A 23,352-nucleotide genomic window follows, 5' to 3' on the forward strand; every position below is an offset into this window, starting at 1 on the left:
ACCAATGATTATTATTTAATATTTCAAGTTATTAAATAATTCTCGTGTGTGTCTCGATAAATCCCAATTTAGGGTTTCATGGCATTAGGGTTCTCCAAACCCTACTTAGGGTTTCCAACCCATATTAGCCTAATAGGCCCAATAGCTAAGTCCTTAAGCCCATTAGGGTTTTCACTAGGCCCATCAGTCTTATTTTTGGGCTTTTAGGTCCAATAGGGCTTTATTGGGCCTATTAGGGCTTACAAGGCCCATTAGGGTTTTAGTCCCTTGACCAAACATCCAAACCGAATCACAACATCAACGAGGCACACCGCCACCCGACACGGCGGCCGGTGGCGGCAGCCACCACCTCACGGTGGTGGTTAGGGTTCCTTTTTCATTATTCCAATTATGATTACATTTTACAAACTCTAATCCCAGAATAAACACACTAAACAAACTAATCACACACACACACATACAGCCACCTTGTGGTGGCCGGCGGTGGCGCATGGCGGCAGCCACCACCTCACGGTGGTGGTGGTGGCTGTTCTTGATTTTCCAGCCACACAACGCCAACTCTACATCAAACAAATAACACCCGCACACCCTATACTCGGAACAGTAACACAGCCACCCACCTGGTGGCGTTTGGCGGCGGCAGAAGCGGTGGCAGCCATCACCCTTTGATTCCATCCATAAAAATCATCTTTTTAAGTAGATCTTCAAGATCTTCAACTTTCACCAAGAACACACACTTGTTCTTGGTGGCTGTGAACCCCCTTCAAGCCTCAAAACGTAAGTAACCTTTCCTTATGCTTAGAATACGTTAGAGACTCTTATTAAACACCTTAGAATCGACCAGAACTCAATAACAAAAGGAGTGTACGGCCATACACCCTTGCATGGCCGTACACCCCTCAAAACACTCCAAAAGGCCCTCCAAAATGCAAACCTAGTTCATAGTCTTGATGAGCAATAGACCCACAAGCTTTCCCCATGGTTCAAACACCTTTTTGTGCATATTTCACCATGAGTGTACGGCCGTACACTCCATGGCCGTACACCCATGGCCGTACACCCATGGCCGTACACTCCATATTGTGGTCGTACACACCCATTTGATGAATCACAAGTGATTCTAACACTTAGTCCAAGTGTTTCCTAGTCCCTAAGGGTGTTTCCTTGCATGTTAGTTGCTTTTAAACACTAAATTCATGCCAATATATGCCATTATATGTCAGTAGGACTCGTTTGTGTCTCGGGACTTTATTCGTGGAACTTCTCATCCTTACACGAATCTGCAATTGAATCGCCCACATAAGGTGAGTTCATACCCCTATAATCAATCTTTTAAATGTTTTAAAAGCTTTTAAGGGGGGGGGGATACAAGTTGAACACAATGATAATTGTGTAAATGTTTTGTGATAAACATCATTTCAAAGGATTGCTTATGTTTATAAAGCGATCAAATCATTTCAAAAGCTCTTTTTAAGTTATGTTACTTTATTGTTTATAAAACTCCATTTTTAAAGTACAATCATAACTCAGTAGATAAATGAGTCTTTTCGTCAAGTCAGTAACAGTTCAAGTAAACATATTAGTAAACTATAATAGGTATAGTTTAGGAGTTCAAACATACTATAATGAGAAACAGGGAGGAACATACTATAATGAGAAACAAGGAGGAACATACTATACACTATACAAAGAGAACATACAATAATACACTAGAACAGAGAGAACATACAATACTAATACAAAAATACTTTAACATTAATGTGAGCCACTACTTCACGACTTAGCAATATACTTGCTAGGTTGCGTTTTGTAACCAGAGTCTCCTGGAGGGAGAGCATGAGTTTGTGTATAGATCTATACGAGATTGACCCCCACACCTTGTTGCTAGCTACAATGGGACTTGCAAGTCTACGGGTGACAAATATCACATCAGTTTCGGCGCCATTAGGTCGTCGTGGTAAAACACGTGTCATATCAGTATGGTTATAATCACATCACATTTTAACCTTAATTAACAAATTGTTTTAAGGTAGTTAGTGCTTCAATAGTCACTTTTCACAAACATTATTGAATACTTTCGTTATTACAAAGGACAAACAGTACAGTCGAGTCTTAGTACATTCACTTAGAAAGGGGCCTATAATGCTAACTTTATGATTCCTTAGTGCATACATCAGGGATATATATTAACCGGGTCCGACAGATAGTAGGATGTGTGCTTTCCGCTTCATTTCATGTTCCTTGTTTGGTTGTGGGCTTAGAGCAGATTCACCCAACCTACTATCTATCCGATCTTAGCTATATATATATATATATATATATATATATATATATATATATATATATCGTATACACTAAGTAATCATAAGGAGTACCAGGTATGGGTCGGGTCATAGTACACTAATTCAATACACCGTTTTCTAGTACAAAACATATTTTTCAAGTAGAACATTTGGTAGACAAAACTAGAAACTTACCAGTAAAAGGGTTTAATCCACTTTATTAAACCAGTATAACTTAAAGGACCTTAGGTGGTTAATTCTATAATACCTTAATTTATACATCAGGGTTATATATAATTAATATCTGATAGGTAGTTGGAAGTGTGATTTCCGCCTTACTTCCTGTTCCTTGTTTGGTTGTGGGCTTAGGACAGATTCACACAATTAACTATCCGTTCGATATTAGATTATATATAGCCAGTATAAACTAAGTGATTATAGAAGAAACTATTGTGGTTACCATTTTTACTAAAAGAAATAAGGGTTTTCTTAAAGAATGTTTTCATCAATTATAAAGGAACTATTACAGTTAACTCCGTGAGTACCAAGTGAATACGCCAGGGTTATATACAACGAAGACTTAACAAACAATGGGATGTGTTCCTTCTGCCTCATTTCCTGTTCCTTGTTTGGTTGTGGGCTTAGGGCAGATACCAAGTGAATACACCTTGAGGTGGTGGCGGTGGGTTTTCTGTCCAAAATCGCTCCAATAATCCTCACAATACAATCGCCACATGAACACTCGACTACACACCCATATGGTCACCGCCCAGACGATAAGTGTCGCTGGGAAAGACGCAAACGACGGTCCAAAGGCCACTGACGGCAGTTACAACGTTGAACAGATGAGAGGAAAGAAGAAGTAGCAGGTGGCAACCCTTAACGAGAACCCCCAGGTCACGCATGACCTTCTCAGTAGTGGAAACGGCTACTGCCACTGGTCTCGGTGGCTCTCCCGGCGATCCACGACGTCCGACAGGAGGGTAGCACGGTAATGTTGCAATGACGACTCATCAAGCGGCAATCGTTTGGCATTTTGTCGGTCGGAAAACGAGAGGGAAGAGGCAATGAAACAGTAACACGAACTCTTCGCCGGCAGTTAAATGGCACGACAACTCCTTGGTGGATTCCGACATCTACAGCGGTTGCAACGCCGGTGGGGAAGAAAGAGGTGAATGGTGGCGGCTGGAGGGAGGTGGGGTGACGGCTGCAACATAAGGGGGTCTAGGGTTAGGGTTTGACCGATAATGAGGTTATATACCCGACTCCACTTAGAAGTTTGCCATAATGGCAACAACAGTCCCTCCATGCCCCTTTTCTTTCAAATGTAATCCCATATTTACCCTTTCAACCCAATCCATGGAAATCCCCTACAAATTAAGTCCCATAAATTCCCAAACAGCCCCCATCTTCTAAAATCTTTACAATTCAGCTCCCTATGTTACACTTTTAACCCCCAACTTCTAAAATTATGACAATTAGCCCTTCGAGACCATCCTTTGATATATGATTATCTATTTTAGGGCTACTATTCGTTCATTAATTTATTTATTTATCTAATAAATAAACGGGGTGTTACAGCATGCCTAAAAAGCCACAGTATTTATGATGTTCTGAAGTAGGTAAGACATCCTGAAAGTTTTGGTTGCTTGTATGAAAGGATTAAGAGCTTATTACATCAAGCTATTATGAGCTTTTCTCATGATGTGAGAACTTTTGGCTCACGACGTGAGAATCGAATGACCCTGACTACCTTGTCTTACTAGGTCACGACGTTATGACTATCTGACCAACATGAAAGTGTAGATTTTGACCTTTGACTGTTGACCAATTTTGACTTTAGGTCAAATTGAGTAATTTGAGTAGTAGATTGAGGTTTGGTCCCTATTTTTTAAATAAGTGACCTGTAGAGCCGATATTTGGAGCAGTGATCGGTGCAACTATCTTTTGGACTTTGAGGTGAGTTTTCCTCATTGTACTCGTGGGTCGATGACACCAATACCGGCCCACTAGTTTGTGTTATGTATCTTGGTATATAGGATGTTGCTATGCTATAGTAAATTGTTAGACATAGTGGGTCGAAGGCACCGATTACCTGTACTTGCTGGTTATATGTTTATGTTTATTTGTTGCATATGCGACATGGTGCGGTTGGGTTGAGGCTTTATTGCCCTGTGTTGTAAGCCAACAAACCCAGGGCAATCCAATTAGGAGACTGTGGAGCCAACATGCATATTTATATATTTTTTGTGGTGTGGGGTATTTTGGGGGAAAATCACTAAGCTTTGGCTTACAGTTTGATTTTATGGTTTCAGGTACATCTGACGATAGGGGCAAGGCGGAGGCATGATTATACACATCATCCTGGGATTTATGTTGAGAGATGTTTGTGGATACTCTGACTTGATAACTATGTTTGTGGATACTCTGATTTGATAATTATGCTTTTGGAAACATTGTTTTGAATGGCTTGTGGAGTATATAATGGTTTTGAAAAATAAAAAAATTTCACTATGATTTTTGGGTCGTTAAATGTCCTCTATAAAAAGACGTTTTCGAATCATCATGGCCACAAATAGCAATGAACTATTAAGTAGATGTCTACACGCCTCAACATAAGCTTTTAATCAGACGCAATACACTTTCGAGGTACTTAGCTTATAAAAGGCAACATATATAGATCGATGTTGTTTCACTAGATCTTCACATTTTTAAAGATATATTATAAAAACTATTAACCGCACCGACAGGACTAAAACTGTCTCCAATTTGTTCCAACCATCAAAGCCCTAAGTGTCAAATGCATCATTAGCGAGTTGTAATTCAATATGACATCTAAATAAATAAAAAGACAAACAAAACGTTTTATTCATCTTTATATTATACTCTAGTCAGTTACCATATTAATTAAACTATATTGGGACAAAACGTCCTAGGTTATTCCTAATTTTTGTCTGGGAATTTACGACCACATAGTTGAAAAGGTCATTTAAGTCAATAATGACATCTTTTTGAAAGATCTTTATGTTCAAGAATAATTATGAAATGATATTTTCTAATAAGATATATGGTTACACCTTAAAACAAGTAAAAACTTATTGATTATTTATTAAGTAATATGATTATTAATAAATACCATCAACACTTGTATTTAATTAAGAATTTTTTTATGAAAATAATAATAAAAGGGAATAACTAGTTATTTATATAATATAATATGGTTAAATAAATTGTGTACACCATTTTAGACCTATGGAAGACCAATGATATATGTCATGTACATTTAAATAATAAGAAGAAATGTTTAACACTTCGTCTCTTTCTATGTGTATAAAATCATCCGTACATTCCACTAGGTATGGTTTATTGGTTGCTTTATCAATTTACTATGTTGAATAACCCATATATTCAAAACTGAATACCATAATTCATAATCTGGAAGTACAAGTTCATAACTAAATTAAGACAAAATTGCAAAAATGACCCCTATGCTTGTCAAAATTATGTGGTTTTGGTCAAAAAAATGTTTGGTGGTGCACCAGCGGTCCAAATTTGAATACTTTATGCGTTTTTCGTTCCTATCAGCTTTAAAAGACTATTATACCCCTTATCTTTGTTTTTTATATTTAAATTAATATTTTTAGTGAATTAAAAATAGAAAAAGTCTCTCTCTCTCTCTCTCTCTCTCTCTCTCTCTCTCCCCCCTCTCTCTCTCTCTAAATGCCACCACCACCACCATAATTCATAATCTGTAAGTACAAGTTCATAAACATAAAACATTTTTTAGAGTCTGTTTTCAGCCTCCATATCAGAAAAACTCATTGCTGCTACCAGACGCCGTCACCTCCCCCACCGAAGTCAGCCACTCTTCTCAACCGAAAAACGTGCTCGATGGGTTGTATCCGGTTCATCATCACCACTACTTATATCACAAATATGGTCCTCCAAAACCTATATTCCCGCCATCACCCGTCAAAAACGTCGCCCACCAGAGTTCATCCGAATCAAGATACAAATTTGGATCGAGAAATTCTTCGCCTTTATTTTATGTTGGTACACCGCCGGATATGTTCATAAAAAAAGCTAGGGAAATGAACGTCGGTGGCCTGGAGGGGCGACGACTGTCATCAACCTCCACCTCCACCAATGTTATGAAAAACCACCACCGCTCATCTGGTTCTTTATTCGAAATAAACCTACCACCATAACCAATATTGTTCGTCCAAACGCCGATGGACACACCTCCAGTCCCTTCCTACTTATCTCTTCCTCTGATTTCGATGGGTGAATTGATTTTTAGAACCATTTTCGATTTAACCCCTGCATTCGCCAAAGGTAGGGTACACAAACCATACCCACCGCATAACTAAATAAATCTCCATCTTTACTGTAGGGTTCATCTTGGTGGTGATGATGCAGGTGGCTGTAATAAAGAGTTCGAAACAAATGGAGGTTGTAAGGGTTGTTCGGCTGGTGTGCTGTAGGTGGTTCGATGTGATGTAGGTGGCTTTTGGTGGCTGTATAAGGGTTGTTTATGGAGGTTCCAGTGAAGGTGATATAGTAGGTATCAAAGGAGAATGGTGGTGTTCCGGTGAGGAGGGCGACGGTCCGATGTTGGTGGTGATCAGGTGGTGGTGGTGACTAGGTGATGGTTCCAAATATTCAAAAGAAATTAAGAGGGGTGGGTAGGTAAGTGAGATTTTTTTTTGTTTTTTTAATTAAAATAATAATAAAAGAAATTAAAGAAATTAAAAAAGAATTATTTAAGTGTATTTTCGTCATTTTAGATAGGGTATAGAACAAAACTCCACAAAAATGCCAACCATATAGACCAAAAGCACATAAGGTATCCTTAATTGGATCACTAATGTACCACCAACCTTTTTTGGACCAAAATCACAAATTTTTAACAAGCACAAGGATTATTTTTGCAATTTTGTGAAATAATAATAAAATAATTAAAAGGAATTAAAAAAATTTATTTAAGGGTAATTTTATCATTTTAGGTATGGTATGAGCCAAAACTATACAAAAATGTGAACCATAAGGACCAAAAGCACATAATGTATCCCAAATTAGATCACTAATGCATCACCAAATTTTTTTCTGACCAAAAACATAGATTTTTGACAAACATAAGGACCATTTTTAAAATTTTGTCCTCATTAATAATGTAAGTACAAGTTTATAACATCATAAAATTATAAATTTATGGTTTATAATGTTAAAATATAAAAACTACAAATTAGATTACAAAAATTACCTTATTTTCAAATTATAAAGACAAAAAGAATAATAAGACTATCGAGTCAGAATAATTTTCGTGTTAGCGTGTACAAACTACAAACGACGGGGGGACAAAGAGAAATACGATTTTTTGTTTGCCTCTTTGGAGTCTGTGGGACACTGGTGCAGTGAGAGAGAAGGCTAGAAGCATCGAACCATTTTTCTTTAATTGTCTGTCGAATGCGAACGAAAGGGAGATCTTGGACTTAGGTTAGGCAATTTGGGTACCTTTTTCCTCTTATTTATTTTAGTCCACTAAGTAGTTAACACGTAGCCCATATGATGAAGCCATTGAGCCTTGAGGGCATGTCTTTAAGGGTTTTAGGTGTAGAGGGTACCACTCATGGCCATGAAAAAAAAATGATATGATTTTTAAAGTTATTCCATGTAGAAAATTTTAAATTACTAGACTTATTAATTTATAAATTACTAAATAATTCAACTCAAGTAAACTTCGGCAGTTTCCAACTGCACTTAAATAAATACAATACCTGAAATCAAAGTTGGGAAGTTACATCTTTAATCATTTCATTATATTTTACGTAGAAAAAAAATCCAGAATATATAATGCAAACACAAATTTTATTTGTACTACACACTTGTGTATACAAACTTTTTGAAGTTAAAAATATATGTATTATAAATGTAACATAATTAAAGTTTCTTTCCCCTTCTAATAGTAAATTAGTTAAAGTCCTACTACTATATATTAATAAGTATGGGAAATAAGAAGGCACTACTTAAACGAAAGAGCATACCCTTATGTCACCTAAACGTTATATACCATCATCTTTAAAATCATTGCACTTGATAAAGTGAGTACAAGAAATTTAACACAACCACATACTCCCTCCACGTATAATCCCACACCCACCCCACTAACCTTCTCTTTTCACACCCTATTGCCAATTCCTCTATTTAACTAAACCAATAACCTTTAACATTTTCAACAACTTACACTCCAATGGCATCAAACACATGCTTTGCATTGTCAACTCTATTAATTGTGTACTTGTTGGCTGCATCAACTTCTGTTCTAGAAGTCGATGGAGCTGGTGAGTGTGGAAAAACACCCATTCGGTCTGCTGCCCTTAGCTTGAGCCCATGTTTGGCTGCAGGCGGGAATGCCAAGGCTAAGGTTCCACCAATGTGTTGTACCAAGGTTAACGTTTTAATCAATACTGCACCAAAGTGTCTTTGTGCGGTTTTGCTTTCGCCATTGGCTATCCAAGCTGGTATAAAGCCTGCTATTGCAATAGGCATCCCTAAGCGATGTAACATCAAAAAAAGGCCAATCGGAAAGAAGTGTGGGAGTAAGTAATGTGTTTTTCTAGAATAATTCATGCTTTATATTAATTTTTGACATATCAACTTGCATTTATGGATACACATACGCTCGTAGTGTAGGCATCAATTTCTTTTAGGACATCCGAAATGCATTAAATTTTATAGTGTTTAATAAAATGTCAAATAATCATTCAACTGTTTATACATATTTTTTATTTTTTATAATGAATTATTTTTATAAAAACTCAGTGAAATACATATATTCACAACTTTATTTATTTATTTATTTATGGATATGCATACACTCGTAGTTAGGCATCAATTTCTTTTAGGGCATTTGAAGTGCATTAAATTTTATTGTGTTTAATAAAATGTCAAATATCCATTCAACTGTTTATATATATTTATTATTTTTTATAATGAATTATTTTTATAAAAACTCAGTCAAATACATATATGAACAACTAATTTTTTTTCATTGAACAATTCAATAACGATTCAATATATTAATTAGTGATGACAATACAATGAGTGAGAATGCAAACAGACAACAAGCTGCGCCGTTAAAACTTTTTATGTAATAAAATCAATTCTTTTAAAGACTATATCAATAGATCTAAAGAACATAATATTATTATGCATGAACCCGACATTATATCCCATTATGGTTGGATTTAATCGGTTAAATACAACTAGACTTTCACATCGTTAAGTTATGCATTTAAATATGTTGATTATGTGAGAGAACAATAGTTTATAGAAAAAAGAACGCTTACAAGTTGTTCTTTTTCTTTTTTTTCTTAAATTTACTCATGCATAAAAAAATAAAAAAATCAAAAAAAAGAAAAGAAAACTAGTCAATGAAAACCTGGACGATTGTTTTTAAATGTTTTTTTTTCCTGAAACTTTCATTTGAGAATTTTTTGTCACCACTTGGAAAAGTTCCTAGGTCTGTCCTTTGATGCTGTATTCTTATATACTCATGTATTGATTGGTCATTTTTTGCTCGTTGCAGGATACATCGTGCCATGAAGATGATATCATGGAAAGAAACTATAAAAGTGTTGACTACATAAATTCGTCCTACGAATAAGTTTATTACAAATACAGGCTCTTTCTGTTGTTAGCAAGTCATGTGTGATACGTGTTCTTGATGGAAGTGAGGACGAATCTAATTTCATAATATATGTATTGTTTTCTGTATTGAAATGTTTTAGTGTAATATGAAATAATTTTTCTCATAATTTTATGTTATTCACTTTTCATACTAACATAAAAGGTTTTGAAAATCACGTGGTTCGAAGGAACAAATATCATACATACTTACTAATTACGTTTTTTCTATTACATGAAGATATCGATGTTTATATAACCTCATGAGTTAAACATAATGACATTATTAATTATGCTTAGGCTCTTCTGACGTGCATCATTCTTAAAACAAAGTATCGAAATTATTACATAATTTAGAGTCAAAGTTACTGTAAAAACAATAAAACTCTTAAAATTGATATCCAATGAATAATATAGAATAAAAAATAAAATATTTTAGAATCTCCAAAGCAGATTTCATCGAGTCTCTCACTCTACATATGAAAGTTGTATTCGTGTATTTGTGTACAATAATACCTACATGTATTGATGACGTGTAATGCAGTGTAATGTATATCAAGGTATGACATCTATATCAAGATCTCAAAATTAAGGGCAGACTGTATATAAGTCATTTCCTGACAAGTGGCAATGGATCAAGATAGATGGAGACGTATCCAGCTATATCAATATGCGTTATGACTATCTATTTGTCATGACTCCTTTCACAACATGTGATGAAGCTGTATATTTGGAACTTTTTTAATAAATCAAAATTTACTGAAAAAGGCTTGGTAGATGAAGTTATGACCTTTTACTTTTTAATAAATCAAATTTTATAAAGATTATTGCAATTTGAGTTTATTTATTTTTAATTAACGAAAAAAAATTTGGAACGGCATAACTTTTTTGTAGAAGGCTTGGTAGGTTTAATTTTTGGAACGCCAAGTGGTATATTCAAGTATATTCTATTATTTATGCAATCATCGATACTTAATCTATATATATAATATGTTATGTATACTCGCGCGTACTACTTTTTTTACTTATAAAATGAGCTATTGATTCAGAAAATATGCATCCATTAAAACTCTAAGGATTTCAAGTAATATTTTATGAATATAAAGATGAATATCGAAATTATTTGGGAGATATAGAAAAAAAAAAGATTATGGTTGTTGACATACAGAATTAAGGTTGCTTTTTAAAATAATTCTAAAATTTGATGTTTAAATCGTAAAAAAAAAACTAATCGGATGGTTAACCTTGGAAAACATCCAAAGTTATAGTGGTTTCAATAGAATTCTAAGTTATATGATTACCTAAAAAAATTTATGTCATGTTATTATGTTTTTTATTGAAAAAATAATCAAACTCTAAACGGTTAAATCAGAAGAAAAAAAAAACATTAGCAAAACACTAACGAAAAGAAAGAAACATAGCCACCAAAAGTTCAAACATCACGAAAACAAAACAAATTAACATCAAATAGCTATCAAAATGATTAGAAACCACTCTACCCCATAAATCTCCTATCTTTTTAACCGAGAAGAATAAAAAAATGCATCGAGATAAATCTGGTAAGAAGCTTGCATGTGCACACCCCAAAACAAAGATAACCAATCATCAAAGGAAATTAAAACCGGAAAATTTATATCCCACCAAGTCGACATCTTGTGAATCAAGTCAATGGCAGCGCTACACCCAAAAAACAATGTAACGTAGTGAATTTTCAACCATTTTTTTTTCTATTTAAAATATAAATATATCAACTCGAAACCATTTTTATAAAAGTTTAGAAAACATCCACAAGTCATCATCACAAAATAAGTCAAAAACATTTATTAGAGTTTGTGGAAATCCAAAAATATAACACATCCATATACGCGCGTACAGTCAACCCGCATCATTCTCTTTCTTACCAACGTGAAAAACATTTAGCTTTAAAACATAAATATGAAGCTTAGTGAATTCATCAATATACCATACATCACATTACACAAACAATGCATACTGTGAGAATAATTTCCCTTGAATATTATTGAAGTATTCAAACAAATATATACACAATTACAATATGAATAAAAGGAAACAAAATAACTAATTTACATAAGAGATTTATTCCTATTTATTCCTAATACCCCCCCTCAAGCGAATGGGTGGTGAATGAACACGTAATTGATCTCGGAACCGTTCAAACAACGGTCTGGGCAATGGCTTAGTGAATATATCAGCAACCTGAAGCTTGGTGGGAACAAATTTGGTGTGTAGTTTTCCTGCTAAAACAAGTTCTTGAACGAAATGATGATCAATGTCAATATGCTTGGCTCTTTTATGTGCAACAGGATTTTGACTCAAGAAAATAGCACTTAAGTTGTCACAAAGGAGTGTAGGACGCTCAGAAGGAAGAGCATTAAGATCACGTAAAAGATGAGTAATCCAAATAAGTTCAGCAGCAGTGTTGGCCATAGCCCGATATTCAGACTCACAACTTGAGCGAGACACAGTTGGTTGCTTCTTCGCACTCCATGAAACTAGATTGCCACCAAAAAAGATAGAGTAGCCATAAGTAGAACGTCTAGTCTCAATACAACGTGCCCAGTCAACATCAGAATAACCAATAAGCATAGACTTGACGGGGTGTAAAAAGGTGAGTCCATGATGAAGAGTGCCTTTAACATAACGCAAGATTCGTTTGACAAGAGAAAAATGGTGATCAGTAGGGGCATGAAGAAATTGACTGGCTTGATTGACTGCATAGGATAGATCAGGCCTCGTAATAGTCAAGTATTGAAGAGCACCAACGTAGGACCGGTACAAAGTAGCATCATGAAAAGGAGTTCCATTAGTTGTAAAAACATCATTAGTGGCAAGAGGCGTGCCAACAGGTTTAGAATCAAGGAGACCAGCCCTTGATAAAATATCATGCGCATACTTACTTTGAGTGAGACACAAACCATCAGTAGTATAAGTAACTTCTAGACCAAGAAAGTAGGTAAGCTTCCCTAAGTGTTTAATAGCAAACTCACATTTTAGGGAAGATACAAAACGAGCAATTGAAGGTTCATGATTACCGGTCAAAATTATGTCATCAACATAAACCAGAAGATACAAAAGACATGAGCCTTGATGAAAAATAAAAAGTGAAGTGTCAGCCTGACTACACTTAAAACCTTGGGTAATAAGAAAGTTGCTGAGGCGTTGAAACCATGCACGAGGAGCTTGACGAAGACCATAAAGAGCCTTATTAAGGCGACACACATGATTTGGATGGCGTGGATCAACATAACCTGGAGGTTGCTCCATATAGACAGTCTCACGTAAATGGCCATTTAAGAACGCATTTTTAACATCAAGTTGATGAAGGTTCCAACGATTTGCAACGGCTAGAGAAAGAACAACACGGACGGTTGTGGCTTTTACAACCGGACTAAACGTGTGAGAAAAATCAAACCCTGGAACCTGGGTGAATCCTTGAGTAACGAGTCGTGCCTTATGTCGCTCAATAGTGCCATCAGCATTAAATTTAGTCCGGAAAACCCACTTAGAACCGATGATATTAGTAGCAGATGGTCGAGGTATGAGAGTCCAAGTTTGATTGTCACGGAGCACCTTGATTTCATCATCCATAGCACGACACCAATGTTCAAACTTTGAAACTGATTTAAAACCCTTAGGTTCGGTGGAAGCAAAAAGAGCATCATGCAAAGTAGAGGGAGAAATAGCAAGAAGATCAAGAATATGCCTCGGTTTAACAATCCCATTCTTACTACGAGTAGCCATAGAATGCCCCTGAGTTGTTGGAGGCTGTGGTGGAGAGGGTTGTTGGAAAACAACCGGTGACGGAGGTGGCGACTGAGACGACGCTTGAACCGGCGACGCAGGTGGCATTGGTGTCGGAGCTGGCGCAGGCTGTGATGGTGGTTGGATAAATGCCGAGTCATCATGAATACAAGAGGGACACGGCTGAGATGAGTTATGAAAAACAGCAGGTACCGATGTAGGAGATGACTGCTTGGAACTGTCCAGAATTGGCACAGGTAGATCTTCAAAATAAGAAGATAAAAATAAGTGTAATGTGTCAGCTGTAGGAGGATCATACGCATAAGGAAAAATGCTTTCATCAAAGGTTGCATGGCGAGTAATGTAAACGCGAGAAGTTGAAGGATCCAAGCACTTGTACCCTTTGTATTGAGTGCAATAACTGATAAAAATGCATCCAATACTGCGAGGAGATAATTTATGCTCCGCATACGGTCGTAGATAGGGGTAGACACGACACCCAAAAGCTTTAAAATTGTTGTAGTTAGGTACGGTGTGAAAGAGAACTTCAAAAGAAGACTGATGATCCAAAAGCTTTGTAGGAAGACGATTTATGACATAAATTGCTGATGTGAAAGCATCAACCCATCGATTTGCAGGAGCATGGGCACTAAACAACATGGCAAGTCCGGTTTCAGTAAGGTGACGATGCTTTCTTTCAACACGGCCATTTTGTTGAGGTACATAAGGACACGAAACTTGATGGTGAGTGCCATTATCAAGGAAAAGTTTGGTAACTCGATTGTTTAAGAACTCTCCACCACCATCACTTTGAAATGCCTTTAGCTTGCAAGAAAACTGAGTTTGAGCAAACTGTAAGAAACCAACCAAAACCTCATAAAAATCGGATTTCTTTTTAAATGGATAAAACCATGAGAACCGTGAGTGATCATCTACAAATAGAGCATAAAACCGATAGCCATCAACAGAGGTGATAGGGGTCGGACCCCATAAATCGCAATGAACTATATCAAGGACATGTAGTGCTCGTTTATTATTTAATTCAAATGGTAAACGATGTTGTTTGGACAACGCACAAGAAGAACACATAGAAGGACTTGGTAAAATAGAATTAACACGCAAAAAACCATTTTTATTGAGCAAAGAAATAACATCATAATTAACATGTCCAAGTCTTTTATGCCATAATTCAAAAGAGGCTTTATTTGAAGAGATCACAGATGCCACCAAGGCTTGAAAAGCAGAATTGAAAATGTAAAGTCCATCCTTATGCGTGCCTATTGCTAGTATCCTTTTGCTGATTATGTCCTGAATAGCAAATTTGGTTCGAGAAAATAAGAAATCAACCGGGTAATCATTAGTCAACTTGCTAACTGAGAGTAACTTCTTTTTGAGATTAGGAACAATAAGTATGTCGCGTAATTTCAAGTTTGGAGCAATGGAATAATTACCAACACGAGAGATAGGGAGAACATTACCATTACTAAAAGCTACCTTATCATGGCCATGATAAGGCGTAGAAGAGTCCATTCCAGCCGAGGAGGGAGCCATATGAGCTGTGGCACCCGAATCGACATACCAATCGGGTGTAGAGCTGGTTATGTTACACTCGGTGTTGAAGGCTTGAGCAAGATTAGCAGCAGAATAAGAAGACCTTTGTGCATAATTTCCAAGATCCGGGCAGGCATTCGCATAATGACCATCATGACGGCAGAGTTGGCAATGGGGTGGTCGGCGACCACGACTCCTGCCGGCCGAGTTCCCTCGATTGGAGAAGCGACCACGTCCTCGGTTTGATGAGCCTCCTCGAGAGGTGTTGGCGGTGAAGGCAACAGGGGCGGGTGGGGAGTCCTATAGCGAGGAGATGAAGAGCTCGTGGCCTTCTGCTCGAGCAACGAGATCACGGAAGAGTGGGCGAGTAGATTGGGCTCGCTGAGCGGTGGAGAAAGTTTCAAAGGAGGGCCCTAAGCCACACAAGAACCAATGGCTTTTATCGTCATTGGAGATAGTCTGCCCAATCGCCAAGAGCTGATCACAGATGGCCTTAAATTGTTTGGCAAATTCGGAAACAGATAGCGTACCCTTCTTGAGCTGACGTAGCGAGTCCTTGAGATTTTGAGAACGTTCCAGGGAGTCATGGCTGTAGGCTGATTCAAGAGCAAGCCAGACTTCACGCGGGGAAGAGAGTCTCAATACTTCTGCCATAGATTCCTCAGAGAGAGAGGATTGAAGAATGAGAAGTACCTTCTGATCAAGATCGATCCATGAGTCAAGGTCTGGATTTGCAGTCTCTTTGCCGTCGACTGTGATCTTGGAGGGAGGAAGAGTGGCTGAGCCATCGACATGGCTGATCCATCTTTGATGCCGCAACAATGGTGTGATTTGATTTTTCCACAAAAGATAGTTGGAAGAATTTAATTTGATGGTGAGCATATGGATGAGGGTATTCAAAGAAAAGGTGTTATCAGAGGGAGAAGAAGCCATTAGAAGAAGAAAAGAAGTCGCCAATTGAAGGGTAGCCGATTAGGTTTAGGACTGATTTTTGGCTGATACCATGTGAGAATAATTTCCCTTGAATATTATTGAAGTATTGAAACAAATATATACACAATTACAACATGAATAAAAGGAAATAGAATAACTAATTTACATAAGAGATTTATTCCTATTTATTCCTAATACATACCACCTAATGGATCACGACCTTTGTTGTGTTGTCATATTAGGATCGTTAGGTATGTAGTCCCAATGTTGCTCATTTGGAAGTTTTCTAGCAATTTACTAATTTTTTTTAATATATCTCCACTGTTCAAAAAAAAAAAATTTATAGTGATTTTATGAAATTTTGCCTTTCTAATATTGCTAAAGACTAAACTCTCTTTAATGTCTTGTTTCAATGACTTAAATATGATTTTGGTTTCGCTATAACATTTGAACGAAATTTCACTATATCAATACATCGTAATGATAAATTGACAATCATGGTTGAATAGTCTTCATATATATATATATATATATATATATATATATATATATATATATATATATATATATAGGCTTAGGTTATTTTGTTTTTACTAACTATTGTGTAACAGAATGCACAGATCTGGACCAACGGATGAAATTAATCAATGGACATGATTTGAGAGTGTATGATATTACAATGAGATAACATGTACCATATAATCATATAAATTTCAGCAAAAGAGTATTTTGGACAATTAACTACAATTATAAAAGGAAATTTTCGGATTTTTAGGGATAATTAATTCTCCTAACTTTAAAATCTGAATTTTTTTAATTAATTCAATTTTAATTCTAACGTAATTTGTAAACATAACCGATTTTATTCTGTCAGAATATTTTTTGCTAGAATGATATTCTTTCAGAATTTTATTCTATTAGAATATTATTGAAGAATAACAAAATTCTTGAATATGAGGTTGAAAAATAACAACATTCTAATATATTCTTATACATCCGAACTTAAATACAAATTCATACATATTTTTACAGACTAAAAGTCTTATACATTTTAATATAATTATACATATTCTAAAAGAATATCAACAAAAATGAATAAAATTCTTAAAAAAATAACAACATTCTTAAATTGTGAGTATGATCAAACTTTATTCATTCTTCAAGTTATTCCTATTAGGTCTTCAACGCCTTCTTCAAGTTATTCCTATTAGGTCTTCAACGCATTCTTCAAGTCATTCCTATCACAAATACAACAAAAACTAATAATGGTTAAAAATATGTTACTTGCAATTAACTATCACTTTATATATTTTGGTAGAATACATAGAATATATTCTAGCAGAATACATATATTTTATTCTGACAGAATACATAGAATACATTCAAAAGTATTGTATTTACTACTAATATAATTTTAGATTCCAAATATACAATAACAATAGACAATAGAAATTGGAATTCAAAATCACAAATTGAACCTAAATACGCTCACATTCTGTGAGATTGACATTCTAAAACAAAAATCACACAAAACCATAGAAAAACTAATAAGAACATACTGAGAAAGAGATCGGTAGGTAAGTCAGCTTACGAGATGACATTATGTGGTGTGTTTGGTAATTTACTGCTTAAGTTAATTTGGAATTCAAGATTCTATTCTGACAGAATCGGAATTCAAGATTCCATTCCAGTAGAAGCTATCAGGGTTGTTTATGGTTTTGTTCGGAAAAATGACTACAACCTCAAAAATGCAAATAAAAATCAAGTGTATATGAGAGCTTTATATGTAAAAGAAATCACATCTGAATTATTTTAGACGTAAATACATAGTATAATTGAATAATTACATACTACTATATAGAATTTATATTAAGAAAATGGTAAACCTGCTATCTTTCTTCATGAGTAATATATCACTTATTTTTCTATAGATTTTTGATAATTATCATGGAAAAAGTAGAAACTCAAATTCGTGGAAAAAGTAGAAAACCCAAATCAAGTTGCAAGGTTTTGATACAAATAAATAATAAGATTAAACTTCACCAAAATCAAACATTAATTTATACACGAACATCCAGATTAAACAAGATTCCAAAAGATTGAATTTTTTATACATACCTTGTCTATCGATTTAAGTATCAATTTTTTTCCGATCAATCTAATTTCCGTATCCCACTTCATTGATCATTTGATTTCGCCTCCACCTCCATATCCGGATCCAATTGATTTTCCGCTAGTAGAGACGAGTGATGGTTGCGGCTAGTGGAGGAACGACGGTGAAGAGGGCCGCTGAGGTTTTGTGGTTTGGGATCGATCGCATAGCACAAAGCGTCGACGATGGAGATGATGACGGTGGTGGTCGGCAGCGAAGATGATGATGGTTGTGAACGATTTTTTTTAGAGAAAGACGGGGAAAGGATGGTGGTGTTATAGGGTTGTAAACTTATAACCTAATTTAAAGGGGATATTATTTGATTTTATCAATTTACCATAATTAATTATAGTATAGATTACTATTATACCCTTATATTTATTATTAATGATTTATTTTTTCTTAAATTCCTATTGGTGCATTCATGCACACAATAGTTGCTAGAAACATTTGGACCTAGCTCTCTCTCTCTCTCTCTCTATATATATATATATATATATATATATATATATATATATATATATATATATATATATATATTGAAATGGAAAATCTAATCTAATGTTAAACTACTTCTAAAGGAATGTTTGACAAAAAATCTTATTGCTTATTAGTATATATATATATATATATATATATATATATATATATATATATATATATATATAGTTATGTTACAATGAGAACATTTTTCCCGTGAGAACATTTGAGAACATTTTTTAGCCTATGAGTTCAAAAAACACACGTGTTTGTTATTCAAATACAAATTACCCACCTAACTTCCCCACCATATTATGTCATTCTCTCTCCTCTCATACGGACCTAAATTGACAGTACCGGACCACCACCGGAAACCGTCGGGAACCACCAGACCACCGCCTGAAACACCAGACCACCGCCAAACCATCGGCTCCATATTTGCTCGTTCACGACCTCCCCAACCTCTAATCCTCCCACAATCGGAAGCCAACTCCTCATATGGAAAACGAAGGTCGCTATGATGAAAATATGTATACAATAATTTGGAATTTGAGAAGTTGCTTGGCTGGAAAGGTAATTAATCCATGTATCACTAGAGATGGGAGTTCCTTTTTAGATATTATCATCAGCTTCATATCGTAGGAGATGGTAGTTATTTCAGAGAAGAAAGCACCGACAGCCACCACAACTGGTCATCAAACTATTTAGTTTGCAAGCTAATGTGCGTTGAACTGTTGATCATTGTTGGATGAGTAAATAGAGGAAATGATGTGGAAGCCATCGACAGAAAAAAAGCCACCATCAGGTGGAGAAATGACACTACGCGTTTGAAATAGGTACATTTTATTGACTATTTGACTTTATAATTAGGTTAATATCCAATTGGAAGCCGCCCCCTCTCTTATCCTCTCCAATCTCGTTTCACTGGTCACCAAATTTGTGTGTTGGAATGAAAATGGGATAATCATACACTGATACTTCACATGGAGGTGGAGTTTTTTGTGTTGCACACCAACTGTTTGATGAAAGTCCTCTTAGAACTTTTTAGTAAGTAGGGGCTGATTTGACGATGACAAAAAGCTTTGCAAGGACCTGTTTAGAAAAGTGCTTAATTTTGGATGAGTTACATTTTGATTGCCAAAGAGTGGTCGGTGGCATCACAAATCTATGTAGGTATCTTTTATTCTTTTTGGTATTCATTTTGCATCAACTAGACTTGAACCAATGCTACTTTTTCTAAAAAAAATATTTGGTGATGGATCAATACTATAAGAAAAAAATATATCAGTTTTTTTTTGTTGGTCCATCTTATAGAAGTTTCTCTAATTGCTATGGAGGAGGAACTAATCTACTAAATAGCTTCTGTTCACAAAATAAAGAATGTCTATAAATATGCATGCATTAAGGCCCTTAGGTTAAATTGAATTTCACATCTCAATAGCATAATAATTAACCAACAATCATATAAAAAGTGATAAACTTTAGGCTTAACCATTAAGTCCTTAATAGAACACCAAAAGTGATTTAAAAGCTATTATGATCAATTTTTCCAAATCTGTCCTCCAACTTCAAAAATTCGTGCAAGTCAATAACAACACCTAAAATTCATGAGACTTATTTTTCTGGAAATCTTAGTGTGTCTAGTTTCTTCAAACTTTGAATCACATTTCGGATTTCTAAAACCTTAAGGGGTAAAATTGACAATCTTCTCAGGTTGGTCCATGTTGTCACGGATTTCATGCATTGTCTTCAAAAAATCATAATAAATTCATTAGAACTCCAAATGAAAAAATTCCAAATCCTATACTTAGACATGGATCTATAGTTTCCTACATATAAAGAGACTGATGTAATTCTTAGTATATTGATACAGTTTATTCCAAAAGTGTTGAGTGGTCCAGAAAGTGACAGCTTAAAGTTACTAACTTGTAAATTTAATATAAAATCAATCAAAAATCATTAGAAAGAGATATTTATATTTATGAAAATATAAAAGGGGGAACTTTACCAATATTATTTTATAGAAATTTAAGAATGGGTTGAAAGGTAAGAAAACAGATCTCAAAAAGAGCACTACAATCAAAGAGAAAATAAGAAAATATATACATGAGTTTTATAAGAGTAATACAACAAAGCACAACCTAAATAATGTTATAATTGTTGTGTAGGTTCTTGAAAAGGAAAGGATTAATCTTGCTCACACTAGTTGATTTTCAATTTCAAGGAGGTGAGTTACACTAAGTCTCCTATTATGTGTACGTAATCACATATGATTTATGAGGCTAAGATTCATTTTCGCATTATCGATTCAATAATTGTTTTTTTCCACTTTAATGATATGTGATTAAATACATTTAAGCAGATGTGATTATATTTTTCTAATTACATATGATTTTATTTGGAAAAAAACGAATCTTGTCTATATAACTCATATGTGATTAGATACATACAATCACATGTGATTATATACACGATAACAAATATTGAACCAAGAACACGAAAACAAATATTTATCCTAATTAATCATATGTGATTAGAAACATCTAATCACATGTGATTGTATGAATCTAATCACATATGATTTATGTGGACACAATTCATTTTCGCTTTGTCGATTCAATAGTTGTTTTCATGTATTTTATCACATTTGATTATATGTATAATCGTATGTGATTAAGTACATGAGCAAAACTATTGAATCGGGAAGGAAAAAATAAATATTGACCACCTCAAATCATATGTGATTATATAAATATAATCATATGTGATTATATGTATCCAATCACATATGATTTATATGGACAAGATTCGTTATCATGTTCTTAATTCAATTATTGTTTTTTTTAACTTTAATCATATGTGATTAAATATATCTAATCACATGTGGTTATATGTATCTAATCACATATGATTTATATGGACAAAAAAAAAATATTGTCCATATAAATCATATGTGATTAGATACATGTAATCACATGTGATTATATACATGAGAACAAATATTGAATCGTGTTAGGGTCGAAATGTTGTAATAGTCGAAGTTTGTATTTAGGGTCTTCGAACATTTATATAATGTATTTTACAAGGGCATAATATTCGAAGCTTCATGTTTAGTCCTTAGTATATTTTTTGTACGCTTTTCTCTTCTATAAATAGGAGTGGTTACTAGTGTCTTAGTAACGAAGTCTTTACAGAATATTCATTGTACTCTGTAAAATTTGCAAAAGCGTAATAGAGCCAAACAGATCATATTTACATCTGTGTTCAATCCTTTCAATTCTACTTTGAATTTACTCTCTAATTCGTTCAATACTTGATTCGTTGTCACATCAATTGGTATCAGAGCAGGAATCATATCTCTGATCTGATTTTCACTTTGTTCAAAAGGTTTTTGAGTCAACTTTTTGATTCAAAAGTTTCCGCACTTTTTGAAAGTGAAAAGTTGTTTAGATCTAAGTATGTGATTCGATTCTGCACTTAATTCATTGAATCGAGTATTCTAAGAGTGATTGTGATTTGAATCATACAGTTTGTTGTCAAATTCTCAAAGTTTCTTCAAAAATTCTCAAGGATCTATTCCGTACAACAATGGCGTCATTCAATCTGAATTCCATGACTTCATTTTCTTATCTTCTAGGATCATCCACCAAAATTCCTATGCTCATCCCTGAGTATTACGATCAGTGGGCTGATCGTATGCAGGATTATCTCAATGGATTGGATGAAGAACTGTGGAATTGCATTTCTGGCAATCTCAATCCACCATCGAATGTTCAACCAATTGGTTCTTCCTCTGGAAACTCTGAAGTTGAAAATCAATATGATCGTCTGAAAAAGCTGGAGAAAAGGTGTATAAGAGAGCTAAGAGGAGCTTTGCCTCCAGTTGTTTATAATTACGTGAGGAGTTGTACAACTGCAAAGGAAATCTGGAACAATCTCAAGGAAAAATTTCAGGGAAGTGAGAAGACGAAAGTTAATTCTGTGAAGCAATGTTTAGTGGAGCTGAAGGACTTCAGACAGAAAGATGGTGAAACAATTGAAGTTTATTACGATCGTCTTAATGAATTGATATATCGATGCAATCGATATGGTATCACTAGATCAACCATGGAATTCAATCTGATATTTGTTATGGGACTTCGAAAGGAATGGCGTAGTGTGAGCATGATGGTGAAGAATCAACAGAGCTTTGATACGTCAACATTGAATGACTTGTACAACCAACTTAAGACTCATGAAAGCGAAGTGAACGAAATAGCTGAAGAACCGAAGGCTATGTTGGGAGGTCCACTAGCTTTGGTTTCGAAGATCTTTGAAAAAGATGCTGAGAAAGATGCTTCGGATGAAGATGAAGGGTTCATCATGAACTCAGATGATGAGGCAGTTGCCTTTTATTCAAACAATCGTGTGAAAAAAATTCTTCAAAAAGCCTTTCAATCCGAAGGCAAAGTCGTCTGAGACAAAAGGGAACTTTCTGAGTAAAAGTGCTGGGGAAGAGAAAAAGAA

General features: G+C 35.0%; 1 protein-coding gene across 1 annotated transcript; it reads left to right on the top strand.

The window, feature by feature from the left end:
* Positions 1-8,504: 8,504 nt before the first annotated feature.
* Positions 8,505-10,099, top strand: LOC145112483 (Bifunctional inhibitor/lipid-transfer protein/seed storage 2S albumin superfamily protein). The gene is made up of 2 exons (XM_079048646.1): positions 8,505-8,881; positions 9,871-10,099. Exons 1-2 carry the CDS (start codon positions 8,533-8,535, stop codon positions 9,885-9,887), a joined length of 366 nt encoding a protein of 121 aa, XP_078904772.1. The 5' UTR covers positions 8,505-8,532; the 3' UTR covers positions 9,888-10,099.
* Positions 10,100-23,352: the final 13,253 nt, after the last annotated feature.

This window comes from Lactuca virosa, chromosome 5 (genome assembly GCF_052849685.1).
Source record: "Lactuca virosa cultivar CGN04683 chromosome 5, Lactuca_virosa_CGN04683_v6, whole genome shotgun sequence".
Classification (NCBI taxonomy): Eukaryota; Viridiplantae; Streptophyta; class Magnoliopsida; order Asterales; family Asteraceae; genus Lactuca; species Lactuca virosa.

Bases quoted from the DNA above. Each gene is read 5' to 3' on its own strand.
- LOC145112483 (XM_079048646.1), top strand. From the start codon at position 8,533: ATGGCATCAAACACATGCTTTGCATTGTCAACTCTATTAATTGTGTAC.